Raw genomic sequence first — 19,589 nt, 5'->3', positions numbered from 1 at the left:
TTGAGAGGAGAGACCGGGAAGTGTTTTGCTTGCTCTGTTTTGGAGGCGCTTGGTGATCTTGTCCAGGGGCTTTATATAGGGAGGGTTTAGGGTTTTACGACGGTGGAGGGCATGAACACGTGGCAGTAGGGACGGTTGAAGGAAGTTTCTAGAGACCGTGTTCGTGATGATTTGTTGAGGCCAAGTTGCTTTGCTAGGAAACAGAATCACAGTATCATGGAAGATTTTAAATTCTAATCTCTGATGAGGTGTTTGAATACAAATGCAAGCCCTTTCCTATAATGCTCCTTAATAAATAATAAAAGAATACCTATTTTCATAAAACTCAAGCAACAATTTAAACCAATTGCTGAATATATATATATATATATTATGTTTTTTTTATATATTTATCTTTTATAAGTATTTTACAATCTAATTCACTTATATTATTATTCAACTATTGCAACTACCGAAATATCTATATCATTGCCACCGCCACCATATTATCATTGTCATCATCATCACCATACACCTCATAACTATCACCTTATTATTGTTACTATCTTCACCACAGTCACAGCTTTAAAATAATCACCGTTATCTTTATCATTTTACAACAATTATTATCACCATCTTTATCGTTTATGTTACTCTAAATATTACTACCGTCATCTACATCACTTTACAATAATTATCATCATCATTTTCATCATTAATACTACTCTAGCATCACTATCATTACGATCTCTATAACAACCTCCACCTCCAACTTCACATTCATGTTTTCATCATTACTACTACAATTAATATCACCAATATAGCATCTTTATTATTCTATTATAATTATATTTTCAAATATTTTTCATGTAAAGTATTTTACAAAATTTTATGGTATAAAAACATATTAATTTCTCAAATATTTTATATTAATAAATTATTTTACACTAAACAAATATCCCTATGTTTTATTGTTTCAAGACTCCATGAAGGGCACCCCAAACAAATAATTTGATAATTGTTATTATTAAATTAAAACTTATCAACCTTGAAGGGTTCGCTTGACGTTTAAAAAGATTTTTCTAAGAAAGAATTTCAAATCTTGATAATAATATCTAAAAAAAAATTGTAATTTTTATAAATGTATAAATCAACCTATAATATTGTCACTTTGTCTCGAAAAACATGTAAATTGATTGTAACGAACGTGAGAAAATAGTAGATGAATAAAAGATTGCTTGATTGCAAGCGTGCAATCCTCCTCTCATGAATATATAGATAGTTAGTTAAGTTTTTTTGGAAAGGTAAAATAGTAATTTTATTATTCCAATCCGTAATGAATCTAAGGCATTTCTATTATATTTTTCTCATAAATTATAATTTTATTATTCCAATCTATAATGAATCAAGACATTTCTATTATATTTTTCTTATAAATTACAATTTATGAGAAAAATATAATAGAAATGCCTTGATTCATTGCGGATTGGAATAATAAAATTACTATTTTGCCTTTTTAAAAAACTTAACTATCTATTAGGGGTAATTAAGTATTTTCATAAGCTCTATTGGTTATTATCTAATGGATCGGGGGCAGCTAGGTCTTTGCATTGTTTTAATAGTATAATTATTTAATTGCTTTTTAAGACTTTAAGTGGTGCTTACAGTGGCTTATGGTTGCCAAAAAAAGCTTTCTTTGGTGTTTTTTGATTCGTCACGGTGGGGCTTACCTCTATAGATGGTGCATGTGGCTTAATTCCCTCTAGTTTAGCACTGATTTGTTTTTTTCTTTTCTTTTTTTCCTCTCTCCTCCTTGATTTTTATGCTTAACTTTCTAAACATTTCAAAACAACCCTTCAATTTATTCATTCTCTGGATTTAATCCATGTTCTTTCAATTGATATTCTTTTATTTGAATTTTATAAAAGTAAATTTTGTTTTCAATTTCATCCTCCTTTAATATTTAAATTTGTTAAATTCTTTCTCTATTTTTTAATTTCTATTATCATTTATAGTTTTTTTTTTATGTTTTCATTCTCCTTAAGTTTTATTGTTTTTTTTTACTTTGGCTGTTTTTTTAGATTGATATTTTTTTATTTTATTCTTTAACATTGAATTGAGCTTCTTGATTGAGTTTTGGTCTATAATTTAATGAATTGTGAATTTGAGAGATTAATCTAGTTTTAGAAGATTCATCCATGTTCTTTTTTTAAGCTTATGTTTTTTCAGTTTCATCATTCAATATTTGATTTAATTAGATATTAGACTTTATTATTTTTTTTATTTGCTTTCTATAGGGTTTTTTATTTGCTTCCCTGTAATGCTCCTTAATAAATAATGAAAGAATACATGTTTTCATAAAACTTAAGCAATATATATATATATATATATATATATATATATATATATATATATATATATATATATATATATTCACTTATATTATTATTCAACTATTGCAACTACCGAAATATCTATGTCATTGCCGCCGCCACCATATTATCATTATCATTATCATCACCACACATCTCATAACTGTCACCTTATTATTGTCACTATCTTCACCACATTTACTGCTTCAAAATTACCACCGTCATCTCCATCATTTTACAATAATTATTATCATCATCTTTATCATTTATGTTACTCTAAATATTACCACCATCATCTACATCATTTTACAATAATTATCATCATTGATACTACTCTAGCATTATTATCATTACAACCTTTATAACAACCTCCACCTCCAACTTCACATTCGTCTTTATTATTACTACAACAATTAATATCATCTTTATTGTTCTATTATAATTATATTTTCAAATATTTTTTTATAAAATATTTTAAAATATTTTTCATGTAAAGTATTTTACAAAATTATATGGTAAAAAAACATATTAATTTCTCATATTTTCTATTAATAAATTATTTTACACTAAACAAATATCCCTATGTTTTATTGTTTCAAGACTCCATGAAGGGCACCCCAAACAAATAATTTGATAATTGTTATTATTAAATTAAAACTTATCAACCTTGAAGGGTTCGCTTGACGTTTAAAAAGATTTTTCTAAGAAAGAATTTCAAATCTTGATAATAATATCTAAAAAAATTGTAATTTTTATAAATGTATAAAGCAACCTATAATATTGTCACTTTGTCTCGAAAAACATGTAAACTGATTGTAACGAACGTGAGAAAATAGTAGATGAATAAAAGATTGCTTGATTGCAAGCGTGCAATCCTCCTCTCATGAATATATAGATAGTTAGTTAAGTTTTTTTGGAAAGGTAAAATAGTAATTTTATTATTCCAATCCGTAATGAATCTAAGGCATTTCTATTATATTTTTCTCATAAATTATAATTTTGTTATTCCAATCTATAATGAATCAAGACATTTCTATTATATTTTTCTTATAAATTACAATTTATGAGAAAAATATAATAGAAATGCCTTGATTCATTGTGGATTGGAATAATAAAATTATTATGTTGCCCTTCTAAAAAACTTAACTATCTATTAGGGGTAATTGAGTATTTTCACAAGCTCTATTGGTGATTATCTAATGGATCGGGGGCAGCTAGGTCTTTGCATTTTTTTAATAGTATAATTATTTAATTGCTCTTAAAAGAAAAAAAATTATTTACCTAAGGTGAAGGGATTTTTTCAATATTTTAATTTTCACAACACAATAAAATGATTGCATTTTAAATTAAAAAAAAAACTCCTTACCTTGCTTCCATGGATTATTCGTACTTTCATTTTGGTTTTCTTGTGATTATCATGTAGTTCTAAGAGCAATTTGATATATATAATGGTTCATATATGCATTGAACACACTAGCAATTAAGCTGCCTCGTTGTGTTTAAGTGGTACATAGAGTGACTTATGATTGCCAAAAAAGCTTTCTTTGGTGTTTTTTGATTCGTCATGGCAGGGCTTACCTCTATAGGTGGTGCATGTGGCTTAATTCCCTCTAGTTTAACATTGATTTGTGTTTTTTTTCATTTTTTTCCCTCTCTCGTCCTTGATTTTTATTCTTGACTTTCTAAATATTTCAAAGCAACCCTTCAATTTATTCAGCTAGGTCTTTGTATTTTTTTAATAGTATAATTATTTAATTGCTCTTAAAAGAAAAAAATTATTTACCTAAGGTGAAGGGATTTTTTCAATATTTTACTTTTCACAACACAATAAAATGAATGTATTGCATTTTAAATTAAAAAAAACTCCTTACCTTGCTTCCATAGGATTATTCGTACTTTCATTTCTTGTGATTATCATGTAGTTCTAAGAGTGATTTTATATATATATATATATATATATAATGGTTCATATACACGCTAGCAATTAAGCTGCCTCGTTGTGTTTAAGTGGTACATACAGTAGCTTATGGTTGCCAAAAAAGCTTTCTTTGGTGTTTTTTGATTCGTCAAGATAGGGCTTACCTCTATAAGTGGTGCATGTGGCTTAATTCCCTCTAGTTTAACACTGATTTGTTTTTTTTTTCTTTTTTTTTCCTCTCTCCTCCTTGATTTTTATGCTTGACTTTCTAAATATTTCAAAGCAACCCTTCAATTTATTCATTCTTTGGATTTAATCTATGTTCTTTCAATTGATATTCTTTTATTTGAATTTTATAAAATTAAATTTTGTTTTCAATTTCATCCTCCTTTAATTTTTTAATTTGTTAAATTCTTTCTCTATTTTTTTAATTTCTATTATCATTTATAGTTTTTTTTTTTATGATTTCATTCTCCTTAAGTTTTATTGTTTTTTTTTTTTACTTTGACAGTTTTTTTAGATTGATATTTTTTTTATTTTATCCTTTAACATTGAATTGAGCTTCTTGATTGAGTCTTGGTCTACAATTTAATGAATTGTGAATTTGAGAGATTAACCCAGTTTTAAAAGATTCACCCGTTTTCTTTTTCTTTTTTTAAGCTTTTGTTTTTTCAGTTTCATCATTCAATATTTGATTTAATTAGATATTAAACTTTATTATTTTTTTATTTGCTTTCTATAGGGTTTTTCACTAATTTTGAAAACGACTCGAGTTAACTTAGGTTTTTTATTTATCATTTTTTGTTAAATTTAGTTTTTTAAAAAATAAATTTTCATTTTGAATTAAATTAAATCAATTGCTTAATTATAAACATGTTAGACATCAATTGTGTGATAATATTGACGATAAATATGTTTACCTCTAGTACTAATCTCACCATTTTTTATGATAGATATAGCAACTTGATTATCACACATAATTTTGATTGGATTATCATTAATTTCTTTTAGATCTGCAAGAAATCTTTTTATTCATATAATTTCAAAAGTTAAGTTGATACATGCGATGTATTCAGTTTTCATGGTACTTTAACTACACAACTTTGTTTGTTTTTTGTTTTTTTTTTTTTTTTGCTACACCTGAGAAATCAACATCAGAGTATCTAATAACTTTCGAGTTTTTACCTTTATTATCATATGTCAAATTATAATCTTTTGTGCCTTTAATATATCTAAGTATTCTTTTAACAACTAACCAATAAACTTCTCTAGGATTACTTTGAAACCTACTTACAAGACTTACAACAAAACTAAAATCAGATCTTGAACAAAGCATAACATACATTATACTACTACAACTTAAGCATATGGAGTATTTAACATTTTTCTTCAACATCTTCATTAACATGACATATTTTCTTATATAATTTTATTTGTTTATAAATGAGAGTATCCATTGCATTAGAATTATCCAGATGGAATCTTTTTTTATCTTTTATTTATCTATATATTAAGATATATAAAGAGTTCTACATTTTCTATCTCTAATAACTTGGATGCACCATACATATAATGCTTCACATAAATCTTTCATCTCAAAATGAGATTTTAAAAAACATTTCAATGTAACATCATTACCAACAATCAAATTATCATCAACATGTAAATATAAAAGTATCCATACTATTCCAATAATAAGCACAATGATCAAAGTCATTAGCTATAAAACCATATTTAATAATAGCATTAATGATGGTAACAAATATATTTTTAGCAAAATCATGCTCCTCAAACAAAATTTCTATGTCAAGTTCCATAAAAATAAGCATGATTTTTCTAGTACTCTTATAATAGAAGAGCTAGCATTTTCAAGTGATAGAAGTGGAACACCAATATCAATTATGCCATCAACTTTGTCTTGAAAAAGATTATGAAAAATTCAACGCTTTTACATAGGAAAATTGGTACCATTCAATTTCTCAATTTTTTTTAATTCCTGACTAACAACCTTCCTAACCAAAATTATAACAATTAAAAAAAAATTATTAGACAACTAACCAATAATGGAGGACCTTGATATAATTATGTATACCTTACTTCATATTGACTAACATTGATGCTTATCTGCCTTGGAAAAAAAAGTGAAATTATAACCACAATGATGGTCTGAGAGGGAAGAAAAAAGATGTACCAAGTAGTATTTTATGAAGCAAGTAAAAAATTACAAGAACCACAATAAAAACCTTAGGCTTTGATACCAATGATAGTTTTTATAATTTATGCAAGGAAAAAAAATTAATCTAAACAAAAAAAAAAGAATTTGTTCCAGATTAATAGGTGAGTGACTTTAGGTTTTATCTAGAAAAATGATTTTTGTGTGGTTTTTTTTTTCTTTATCTGGTAGCTTTTATTTATATTTATGGAGGAGTTTGTTATCCCAGTATGAAAAATATCTAGATAAATATTATTATTTTTAATGTTAATGTTCCTAAAAAATAGCGACCTTATCTCCCATAAAGTTCATATTTACTTATAAAATTCTAGTTAAGTGCAACCATAAAATAGTCAGTTTGATCAGGTCAAACTCCACAAAGTCAACTTGACCAAGATAAATAATATGGAGATATTATTGCAAGGTTCTCAAATTAATTTTTACCATTAGATTTATTTGGCTAGTCCTTTATGAGGGTTATTTGGCCACTTTATTCAACAGCTCATTGGGATGTTGCTATTGCTATTTGGGTTTCAATCTAAATCCTAACTCTTGCATCATTATTCTTAGAATTTCAGTAAATTTGAATTATTCATGGTTTTGTTATTACTAAATTTATTGGAATTTCATTTAAAATCATTGTCAATAAACACATTTGAGACAAGATTAAGGGTTCAACTCACTTTTAGGCTAGAAATTTGTTAGAATTTAATCTTCAATATAAGTTCTTTAACATAAAACATTAACATGACTTAAATAAATTATGGTGAATAAAAAATTAGTCTAAAAAAACTCTACCCTTGGTAGACATTTTTTTAGAAACTCATAACTCTTTAAAAGCTTTATCCTCCATAGAAGATAAACAAGCTTTCCTAGTAGTTTATTTTGTGGAGATTTGAAAAATTAAAATTGAACCCAAAAAGCACTTAAGCTTTTAGAGGGTAGATCTAAGCAAATTGAGTTTTTAGCTTAAACTCACATGTGTTTCAGCTCGAGCTCGGGTTTAATGTAAAATATTTTCTTGGGCTATAAAAGGCTATTTTTTGGCAACCTATTTTAAACTTGAGCTTGGGTTTATAATTTTTTGGCCAATAAAGAATTAATTTTTGTCGGCCTATTGTTTTGCCTAATCCAACCTATGAATGATAGAATATGATTAGTTTTTTTTTCCAAAAAAAAATTCTCAGAACTTGAAAGGCTTTGTCACCTTAAAAGACAACCGACTTAAAGCTAAATCATTCTAGTTTAATTCTAGTTTTTTAGAGGGTAACCAAAGCTAATAATAGAGGGTTTTCTGTCGATTTTGCTTCCTAATATTCTCTATAAAAGTGACACAATGTATAGCATGGATAGAAACTAGGGTTCCTCAATTCTTAAAGGTTTAAAGCCCTTAATCACATAGAAAGAAATTAGAATTCTAAAGTCCTAATGTTAGAGCCCTTAACTGTATTATGATATATTCAGAAAAAAAATTTAATTCAATAATTTTTAAATAAATAAATAAAAATAAATTACAAAAATGTCTAAATATAAGAAAGACATTTTAATTAGTAAAATCCTAATTAAATTAAAGGTTGTAACTCATATAGACCTTCGATCATATGGATTGATTTTTGTCTCTTAGGTTGATTTACCTTGATCTGACAAAGCCCTATGACCCTTATAAAATTCATCTTCACCCTTTACATAGACCTAGGGTTAGGCTTGCCCTTGATCTAACAAAGCCCTAGTTGTCTAGGTGAATTTTCAAAAATAGATTTAGGGTTAGGCTTACCCCGAAGTAAGACTCTAGATGCATTACTCTCCTTTTTATTATTTTTATTTGCGCTTACCCATCTTAATTGATTTATCTGCTTAGTTAAGTTTGTTACAGAATGCTCCTGTCAACCAAGTTTTTTTTATAGGGTTTTTCATGTTGCCTTTCAAGCCCTCATAGTGTCCTAGATGACCTCCATTTCTACATTGTGAAATAGGTTGTTATCATCTTCGTCTATCAAATAGACCAACTTATTGTAATACTAATTGATGTAATGTATAATATGGATAAAAACTATGATTCTTTGACCCCCCCCTAAATTTTTGTAGCTCTAGACTATAGAGAAATAAACTAGGGTTCTCAAGCCCTCATGTTACAGCTTTTAACTGTAAATAAAACTCTGATTAATTCAGAAAATTATTTAATTCAATAATCTTCAAATAAAAAAATATCCTAGGATAGTTTTTAAATACAAGAAAAATATCATAATTAGTAAAATTATAATTAAATTTAAAGCCTTAATCTAAATAGAAAAAAAACAATCTAAATACAAGGGGAAAAAATTCTTGAATGGTAACTTCCAGATATTATTTAAAAGCTTTATTGACCTCATATGACAATGGAATCTTAACCCTATATAAAAAATAGCCTTTAAAATTTTCTGTCAAAATTTTAACTTGATCTAATGGTCAAATGATAAAAAATTATACTTATTTTACTTGATTATGTGATGGACTCTTCTAGAACTCCTTTTAAGACCTGAAAAATCTTAACTATTAAGGAAATAATATAGTAAAAATAATTATACCAAAAAAAATAATAAAAAAGTTCCTCATGTCAAAAAGGCAAGGTGAAGAAAGAGTGTTTTAAGGGTTGGTTTTTCTGCACAAATTCTATATAGTTTTTTACACTCTTTTTCACCTATATTTCCAGTTTTACTCCTCTATTTCAAGCTCTATTTTTCCTCTTTATTTTCTTTTTATTCTAGAGTTAAAGATTATTTCTTATAAAGAGAGATTTAAATCTATTTTCTCTTAAATTCGTTAAACCTTGTTTATGAATACACTTAAATAAAGAGTTATTGGAATACTTTTGAAGTTAGTTATTTTATGGCAAGTAAAGAACAATAAAATCCGACAACAACAAGAAGTTTTATATTGGTTATGTGCTAAATAGGCATCTTCAAAGTGAAACCCGTGAGGAGTGTCCAAGAGAAAAAGAGATCCCAAGGCAGGAACGGGCTTATTAGAACCGAACTATATTTCTTGTGATGAGCTCTCCCAAAATCAGCATCACCTTCCGAGATTACCAGGAGATATGAACAGCCAGCAAGCAAGCAGTGTAATCTTCGAATGAATCGTTGATCAAGTTCTCTAACATGTTTCCACTTTCAGAAGTTCCCAAAAGAACTCATCCAGAAACTCCAAGTAAATCATTAATCACTAAAAACAATGTCTAAATTCAACAACAACCAATTTCAAAATAAATACTGAAAGCTGTCGCTTCGGTTATGTATCTATGAACAAAACTTCGAACACAGTTGCAGCCAGTACCTAGCATTTCAACATGATTGCAGGTTGCCGACACCATTTTTACATTGCAACTGAACAAGTACATAAAACTTTATGATCTCATCCTTATCTACATCCATGTACAGGTACAATTTGGGAAAATAAAAATCATATAGAAATAAACATCTAATTGTCCATAATAAAATTTTGTACTTCTCAATATGAATTAGGAGACCTGCATTGCATGTCAGGTATGTAAAGATCCTTTCCGTCACTTCTCAAAATTGATTACTCGTCGATAACTCATTTATATTGCGGCCATGGGTCCATTGCCTGATAAGTTATCACCCCCGTTTCCTGATGTTCGGAATTTTTCAGTGTCCTGGACTCCAATTTGTGAAAACTGCTTCATTAGTATATCAATATAGGCAGGTAAGCAGTCCTTAAAACTCTTGGAGCAGCTCTTATCACCCTCGTCAACATCCTGAACCCCACCGTTGACCAGACACCCTACCTGAGCACCATCCATGTAGGCTTTACATGCCACCAGAATATCATTAGCACGCTTGTGGAAATGACCCAGTACAAAGTCCTCGAAATGCTGCGGCCAACCATGATTTGAATTGATTAGTTTTAAAATCTAAAGATAAGCAAGCCTTTTCACCAACTTGGAAATCTCATGCACAGTTTGCTAGTATTAATCCAAGCCTGGTCTGTGCTCACTGGGTCTATGCACAAGAAACAATTACCATTCAGACTGTTCCGGTTATTCATGGCAAGTACCCTTATCTGCCTAAACTTCCACTGGTTCTCACTTTTAACATATTTTAAATGTACTAAAAACTTCTCCAATTGGCATTTTAGTGCTGGAACATAGGAAAGTTACCCATATTTTCAATAATTTAAGCTTCTCCTGGGATTGCTATGAATTCAGATCAATATTTAAACCAGCAATAATTCATGAAGCAAATAAGCAGTGAAAGAAACTTACCTTAGGCGGCCTCCTCATCGTGTAAGCCATTGTTTTCAGCGAAAAGCAAAAGGTACTCTCACTGTACTCCTGAGATCGCTTTTCACCATTTGCCGAACCATTCAATCGTTCATATCCAGGCTCATTAAAGAAGGGCTTCTGATTCAATATCAATGCCTGTATAGATACCAGAACTTGTAGCACAGTCGAGACTCCAGGCTGCCACATCTCATTCTTGTTACCCTGCCAGGTCCCAAGAAGGCTGAGGCATACTTTACCACAACTGTACAAGTTTGGGTTGAGTCGAAGACCACCAGAATGGTAGTAGACAAGCTAGCACAGACAAATCCAAAATTATGAGATGGAAAACAGTTCAACAGAAGATGAAAAAATAATACACACACAACCTCTATCACATACCGGTGGTACTTTGGGGTAGCCAGCAGGGAAAAAAACATCAAAGAAAAAGAGACCATCGTGGTAGGGAGTACCCTCTGCTCCAATAATTACAGCCCGCAATAGGTCCATCCTTGTTTCATAAACCCTAACAAATATAGAATCTGTTGACATAATAATAGTAGGACAAACAAAACGTGAGAATGAATTATGCAAATATTGAAAATTTATAACCTATTAAAATCATAAAGTTTCTCTCGATAGTAAACGGAAAAAAAGGCAACATGCTTAAGAGCATTAATGAAATAGAGGATGAGATAAATAAATAAAAAGTCCTTCTGACATTTATTGTTAGCATACACATAAACATCGGTACACCTTCACCAGTTTCCCCCTTGTGATTCTGAACAGGTAAACATTATGAACAACATGAAGGGAGCGGTGGGTAGGAGGTCCTTGGGAGAAGAAAAAAATGGGACCCAACATCCACTCAAACTTGCAATAGTAATTAATGATCTGAATCAGAAAGGTTAAAGCTTACCTGGCAAATCATTTTCCAGGATTCTCCACTCGTCCTGAATTCTCTTTGCCCAGGTCTTTGGTGGCTGCCAGAAAGAGGATGCTATAGCATTATGCAATCAAATCATTGATAGAAAAATAAAAGAAAAGTTAGCATGGTTGCATCTTCTAAAATACTCACCTGCTTCATCGAAGAACTATTAGTATAGTGATGATCTGAATGATCTTCGACTGTATCAAATTGTTTAAATTGTTGAAACTTTCTGAGGATATCATCTTTATCTACATTTTTTGGAGTTCCAGCTGCACTGTCTTCAGGAGGGATATGTAAAGCATCAAATGGATCATAGACATTTGGATGACTTGTATGGTTAGGAAATGAGTAATTTAATTTTGACACCAAAGAAGAGATGGAAGGGCTAATAATAGGAAAATGATCCAATCCACCAACAAATGGAGGAGCAGGATTGGTATGTCCCAAATGTGCTGGGCCAACTCCATGAGGGAGCATAACACCGTCTAAGTGCTTTGCATAACCATAATCAGTCAAACTACTTGAAGAAACCAGCTCTATTTTACTCTGGAAAGGTGCAAAATTCAAGGCACTCCCCCCATGTTGTGAAACATTTTGTTCTTCCTTACCTTGGGCAGTTTGGGGAAGTGGCCAAGGAGGGGACAGGTTCACTCCAGAATCATGGCTCATGGAATCCATTGGGTTATGAAAACTTAAACCACTCACTGAACTCAGCTTCTTGCTTACATGGCCCGGCTTCAATGACCATGAACCACCACCATTAGATTGCATTTGATTGTTTGTATTGAAAGAATTAGTTCCATTATCAGATTTCTTAGCATTATTATCAGAATTTGGCAACCAAGGAATGGGGGCCTCAACTCCAGGAGGAATATCCACCTTGTCAAAATGGGATTGTAAAAATGAATACTCATCAAAATCCATGAAGTCATCAGGATAAAGATCCATATGTGTGCCATCATCATAATCAAGACCATCCATGTTAATTATATTATTTTCTCCAGAGGAAGGACTGAGAAGACAACTGGAAATACCGTCCTAGAGAAAAAATTAAAAATATCAATAAGAAAAGAAAAGAAACACAATATATTAGCTCTGACAGGGGTACAGTGTATAAACTAATATGTACCTTAGCTTGACTGTAGCCATCAGAGTTATCTTTTATGGATTTTCCTTTGTTCTTCAAGTCATTTTTCTTGTCAAGAATCATCACATCAATGGCATCTTCATCCTTGTCAACATCAATTATTTCATGAAGAATAACCTACAAAAAATATTTTTTTTACAAATACAGTGCATGAACTGATGGGAGTGAAAGGAAAGTGAAAGAAATTAAAGGTTAATGCCTTTTCTTTGAGAGTCAAGATGAGAAAAGGAAACTTTCCTAATGTTATCCTGAAGAGATTAGAAAAAAAAAATTATATATTGATGAGAATGAAATGGAAAAAGATATAATTTATTGATTTCACTTTCTTTTCCACTCATGCTACGCAGCAAGAGAAATTTTTAATGAAGAAGTTTGATTCTTTTCTTTTCTTTTCCTCTCATTTTCTTTGCATTATTTCACTTGTTTCCCTTTGCAGATATAGATATCCTAAATAGTTTTAGAATATCTGTTCAAGGATAAAAAAAAAAAAAAAAAAAAAAAAAAGAGGAACCATGGAAAGAGATCAACATCATTTAGTAAACAGTTATTAAGAAAGCAACGTTAACAATACAAAGTGAATTTTTGATATATTTCTTGCACAAAACTTAAGAAACTGGAAAAAAAATAAATACAACACTATAATTACAACAAGAACCTGACAGCAAAATAAGCTGAATACCAAATAGGTAGGTGTTATATTCCTGCTACTTAAACCATTTATCTCGAAGCATTTAAGGGAGTAGTCATTCTATTCCTGCCATGGAGTAGATAAATCCAATGATGCAGGGCTAAAACTGGCTGGATATGGTACTGTAGCAGCAGCATTCCAGTAAAATTTCCAGCATTGTTGTAAGGATTAAGAGTATCTAGTCTTTGCATTTATTTAATTTGTTCATGATTGTTTGTACAGCACAAATCAGGTAAAATGAAGATTACATGTGTTCTTGAGTTACTAGGATTTAGCCTCTTACAAGTAGTTACCGTCTCAAAGCCATATATATAGAAAAGGTTGGCTTTTCAAGTCTATCATGAACTTAGAATTTTGATAATTAAAGTGTTTAACAAGGAAAGAGGTATTATATTTGTTTCCCTCTGCAACCTTAAGTCTCAATGGAGTACCAAAATATATCCATGGCTCCATGCCTCATTGTGTTCCCATACACAGCAATTGGTGTTGGAGCCAAAGACAATTCATAACTCTGCACCATACAAGATCACACAAGTTGAAGAGAATAAAGAACAAAATTGCTGTGATTGCACCAGAAACAACATAAACTAGAAGCTCGTACTTATCTAAGCCTTTCAAAACACCCTTGAATCATAGAAATTTGTTTGAAACAGTCTCCCATTGAAACTAGACCAATTGTTAATAGCAGCTGCAAAGTCTGAGGTTGTTTGCAACAATAAATTAATCTATAGGATGGAAAAGGAAATGAGATTGGATGAAAGAGAACCATGACCAAACACCATAAAAGAGCACCAAACTCCGATATAGTCCCAACCTTAAGATATTACAGGTCAATTTATCAAGTTCAACTAGTTGGTCTCTCTTTTCCCTTCTCTCTCTAGTAGTGAGTAAGAAAGTAGTCTTTCTTAGTTTGAAATCTGGGGCTTACAAGATCCAGGACTGAGAGTTTTTAGTATTTCCTTGATTTTGGGCAGCTGTCCGAGGGCCTATGCACAAGTGCAAAGACAAGAACTGCTGAAGACATGTCTTCATTCCCAATTCTGCAGCTATAGCCAGGGCTTTGGAACACTAGTACCAAATGGCTAACATTTCCTCCCTTAGCGCTCTCCCTCCTTCACTTCATGAAGGGGGAAGATGCCTCCACAAGGCTTTGCTTGTGGCAAACCAGGTTCATACTAAATTAAAACAAGGAATAGAATGAATTGGTGGATAGCTTTCTATCGGTTCCAAGTCCAAGTAAAGTTGGTTTGACCATGCCCATGGCTGGATATAGCAAGTGTGCGGCGCGCTCCCAACCTCTTCATAGGCCAAGGTGCAAAGTCCAAAAGTAGCACTCATCCCTCCGACGCGGCAGAACAGCTCCCTATTCCGTCAAAAGTGAGATCGGATTACCCAACCAACTAGGTTGGTTTACGGAGTGTTGGAATAGCTAAAGCCCACTCCGAATCCATCTTTCAATGTAGAATGTAAAATTGTTCAGATGTTAGTAATAAGTCAAACTTGTATCTGAGCATTTTTAATCCTAATTAGCTTTAAAAACTTTCCAAATCGCGCTCATTAATTCTAACATAATCCCCAACCTAGTTTCATCTATCAAACCCATCCTACAACTAACCATTTTAACTCCAAAACCATTACATTACCACAAAAGTAGTGTGCTTGAGAGGGCTACTTAATGATCCCAAGTCCTGACACCCTTAGAATAGGCCAAATGCAACACAAAACATTTTGAGAAAAAAAAAAATCCAAACAATAGAAAGCAAAGCAGCCCACTTTTCCTACAAATGCAAGTTTCTAAAATATGTTGATCATTCCTTCTCTCCGAAAATAGCTTACTGTTAGCATTATAATTTCATTCAAACACAGCCATTCTCACTAGTAAAGGCTCAAAAGGGGCACCACCTATCAGTAAACCTCTCCGAAATCTCAGCCCTTTCCCCATTATAACCAACTCAATTATTCAAGCAATCAACAAAAAGGCACCAACTTTGACAATCACAGAGACATTAAATCCCCAGGAAAAAAGAATTAATCAGTAAAAAAATCAAGATAAATTCATGATCGGAATAAATGAATAAAAAGAAAAGAAAGGCTCGAAATTGAACAAAGACAACAACTTTTTTTACAAGAACCTGTTTGTTTTTTGGCTGTTTAGTGTGAGAGCGAGAAACAATCGGAGCTGGAGGAGGTGGGACTTCGATCACGTCAGGGTCCATGAACACTCTTTTTTTCCTGTTTCGTTAGTGAGAAAGTGAGAGGAAAAATAAAGAAACAAAGAGGAATTCCAATTCAAGAAAAGGAAAGGTAAAGAAGGTATTGAAAGAGAAGAGAGACTTGGAATTCAAAGGGATGTGTAGCGGCGGCGGCGGCTTCATTGATGAAGATGATGATGATGATCGGCTTGTGGAAGAATCAAGAAAGAATGAAACGCGGCTCGGCTCGGCTCGGCTTGGTGAGAAGACAGAGAGAAGTGGTTCAGTTTCGGTGTTTTCAAGGCTTCGCGCCTAGCAAATGGGTAAGACAGAGATGGATGATTAGCACGAGTCTAGAGTTGCTTCTTGTTATGTGTCTTCTAATTTATGTCTTAAAATATTTTTTAATTTTATTTTTTTAGTATTTAATTGTAATTTTTGTTGGATTATCTTCTCAGCTACCATACTGATTATTGTGTCATTTTAAGAGTTTCAATGGAAAACCTCTCAACCGATGGATTACCTGTAACAATTCCATCAATGGCTGAGATCGAAGAAAAAAGTTCGTAGAGGTAGTAGTAGAGTACTGACACAAGAGTTGGACCCTCTGTCTTTCTCCGTAGACTTTTGCTATTTTTCATGGAATGATACGAGGATTTTCCACATGTACTCGTGGAAAGTCTAGTTATGGGACCCACTTCTTCATGGACTCCACGTCAGATATAGTACTTTTACTTTCTACTGTTTTTTTCCTGAATTGTTTTTGGACCATTCTATATGTTGATTAATTAAAATTAAATATTATTTATGGAAATTATTAGATAACACTAAAATATGAATATTATTTCCTTTTTTCTTTTTATGCTTGTAATAAAAAATCAAATAAAATGCTATAAAATTAGAAAAATATAAAAATATCCCTTGTTTCTGGCCATTTACGTTGCGAATTTTAAATTTTGTATTAGACTTCAATTTATTTATTTATTTTAATTAAAAGGAAAACTCAAAACCATGCAAATATAAAATGACTTGATTTCAATTTATTTATTTATTTTAATTAAAAGGAAAACTCGAAACCATGCAAATATAAAATGACTTGATTTGTGTAAATTCTATTATTTAAGGTAAAATAATTGCTGGATGGTGTTAGATCCATGGCTGGATTCAATAATATATCAACATTAAAATTTTATTAAAATTATTTTTTTAATATTTTTGAATTGTTTTAATGTTTATTTTATAAAATATTATTTTAATATATTTTTAAATAAAAAATATTTTAAAAAATAATGAAACAGAACACAAGGCAGCTGATGCATGCATCGACGGTTGTCGTGGAAGAGATATACAGAGTCTGTGACGTATTGTTCACGTAATGCACATAAAATCTTATTTAAATGAGACATGGAATTCATAAGTTAGGAAAGACGGGAGCCACTCTACTGACGTTTTCGAAGGTCCGTACTAACCTGCTGCCTAGTGCCCAAATTCTTGTCAGAGAGTTATTGAATAATAGGCCAATGGCTTGTTTACACGTGGTTTAACTAGATAATTCCCCCCTGTCATTCGATAGTGAGACCTCTTATTAGCCTGACAATAAATTTTGAATTTTGGGAGGGTCAATGAATATATTAAAATTAAGAAATGTATTCAAACATGTTAAAAATAAATTTGTAAAGAATCGGCTAGAAAGGGATAATATTCATGTAAATATAAAATCAACAAGGAATTTCAAGTTAATGAGGTTTTTTTATGATTTAATTCTTGAAAGTAACTGCTCTTGTAGATTGTGTCGTCTAATAACATGTTCATAATAAAAAAAATATTAAAAATATATTTGAAAGTTATATATTAAAGATTAAATTGGAAGTTTTTATATTTGTAAGTATAATTTTGCATAAGAAAATTTAGATTTGTTTTGGAACCATCACTTAATTTAATGAGTTTTTTTCTCTTAACTTTGGGGGAGTTGTGTCCCCTCTAGTTCCGCCCATAATTTTGTAAGATGTGGAATCCATATGGCCATAAAACCCATTCACAAATGCTTTTGAGATAGATTGATTTTGTGTTTCAAGAATTTTTTTAAAAAAATAGAAATTGTTTATATATTTTTTTATTTTAAGTTTTTTTTTTCAAATTGTTTTGTTGTATCGATATAAAAAAAATATTTTGATGTATTTTCAAACGAAAAACACTTTGAAAAGCAACCGCTACCACAATATCAAACAAGCTTTTCATGCTACAAATAGTAGAAATTCCCGACACAAAACTATGGTAATCTCGAGTGGTCAGTGTTAACTGTTTTGAAATTTTGTGTTCATAATTTTATTTTATTCTATCATAAATTAAATTATTTTAATCACAATAAAGTGTTAAAAGATGAAGTATGAAAGGTATAAAAAAATAATAATTGAAGGCTAAAGTATTAAAGATATATGTTAATATATAAAAATTGGTGATTGCTTTACGAAAAAGTAATTTAAAGCTGCACATGTAATTCAGTTAAAAAAAATAAAAATAAAATTTGAATGAAGTATTTTTCAAGTCATGGAAGGAAAAACCATAAAATTCATATATAATGGTGGGATACAATAAATATTAAATCAAAGTTTAAATTGAATTCAGTAAAAAATAATATAAAAAATATATTTGTGGGATCCCATAAGATTCCTGTGAAAATATTGCCAGTAATAATGTATCATGATGACACGGCAACCGAGGATGTTTTGCGTAGCCCGTCCTCTTCCTTAGGGGAGGTTTGGTCAAAGGTATTATCATCAGCGAGCGGATGTTCGAAATTACAGTGGAGAAAGCTTTTTAAAATAGTTTTTATTTAAGAATAATTAAAATATTTTTTTAATTTTTAATTTCAATACATTAAAATTATTAAAAAAACACTAAAAACATATATAAATTTAATATTTTTACATCAAAAAAACTTTTAAAAAGTATTTAAAAGCAAAAGTAGAAGATGGGTTAAACACTCCCGGGCATGGTCTAACTACGCTTTTTAAAACAATTTTTTTAAAATTAATTTTTTTTTTATTTTTAGATTATTTTTTTGTGTTGATATCAAAAATAAATTTTTAAAAATTAAAAAAATATTATTTTGATGTATTTATAAGTTAAAATCACTTTAAAAAGCAACATCTATCAATGTCTCAAACATCCCCTAAATATTTTTAAAAATACACTGTTTAAATGCGTGCGAAAACAATCCAATATAAAACATAAAAGGATCTCAATTTGAATATTGCTAAATATTATCAAAGGTGGTAGGAGCACGATAATAAATCAACCCTTAGGGGGTTTTTAGGAGAGTGACAATGATTATTTTTCAAAGTGTTTTTTGCTCGGAAATACATTAAAATAATATATTTTTTATTTTAAAAAAAATATCTTTGACATCAATACATTAAAATCATTTGAAAACACAAAAAAAAATTAAAGCAAAGAAAAAAATAAAAAATTTTAATTTTTTTAAAAACACTCTTAAATATAAAAACAAACAAATTCTAAATCCATTAAAATTTATTATTTGACAAGTCTCATTGTATTTGTTTAAGAAGTACAACACACCTCACCTCATGAAAAGTATGTAATCGCTTATCTCATGAAATGACATTGTATCACATACTATTCATGAGGCAGACGGCACACCTCACAAACAAACTCTCCGGTGGATTTCTGGGAATGCGATCCGGCTGCCAAATTCAGGTCTAAACAAAAAGAAAAGATGTTTAGAATTGTAAGAAATAATGTACTCGATTTGGATTATAATCTTTGGTTTGAATGCAACTGTGTTCACCGGTGGTTTAGAGTTTAATTTCGGTTCCGAAATTTAGACTCCAAGCATCTCTGCCATAACCTTACGAGCGATCCCTTAATGCCGCTT

The 19,589-nt window shown here is 30.4% G+C and overlaps 1 protein-coding gene across 1 annotated transcript; it reads right to left on the bottom strand.

Annotated features, from left to right (window-relative positions):
- Positions 1 to 9,693: 9,693 nt before the first annotated feature.
- Positions 9,694 to 16,060, bottom strand: LOC18095585 (probable ubiquitin-conjugating enzyme E2 25). Its single transcript, XM_024587154.2, has 8 exons — positions 15,837 to 16,060; positions 15,635 to 15,734; positions 12,797 to 12,931; positions 11,815 to 12,705; positions 11,656 to 11,719; positions 11,139 to 11,278; positions 10,740 to 11,051; positions 9,694 to 10,349 (listed from the first exon to the last, which is right to left on the bottom strand). The coding sequence occupies exons 1-8, from the start codon at positions 15,875 to 15,877 to the stop codon at positions 10,056 to 10,058; spliced, it is 1,977 nt and encodes a 658-aa protein (XP_024442922.2). The 5' UTR covers positions 15,878 to 16,060; the 3' UTR covers positions 9,694 to 10,055.
- Positions 16,061 to 19,589: the final 3,529 nt, after the last annotated feature.

This window comes from Populus trichocarpa, chromosome 1, assembly GCF_000002775.5.
Source record: "Populus trichocarpa isolate Nisqually-1 chromosome 1, P.trichocarpa_v4.1, whole genome shotgun sequence".
Taxonomy (NCBI): domain Eukaryota; kingdom Viridiplantae; phylum Streptophyta; class Magnoliopsida; order Malpighiales; family Salicaceae; genus Populus; species Populus trichocarpa.
Note: the sequence above shows the minus strand (reverse complement) of the source record. Positions and strands in the feature narration are given on the sequence as shown.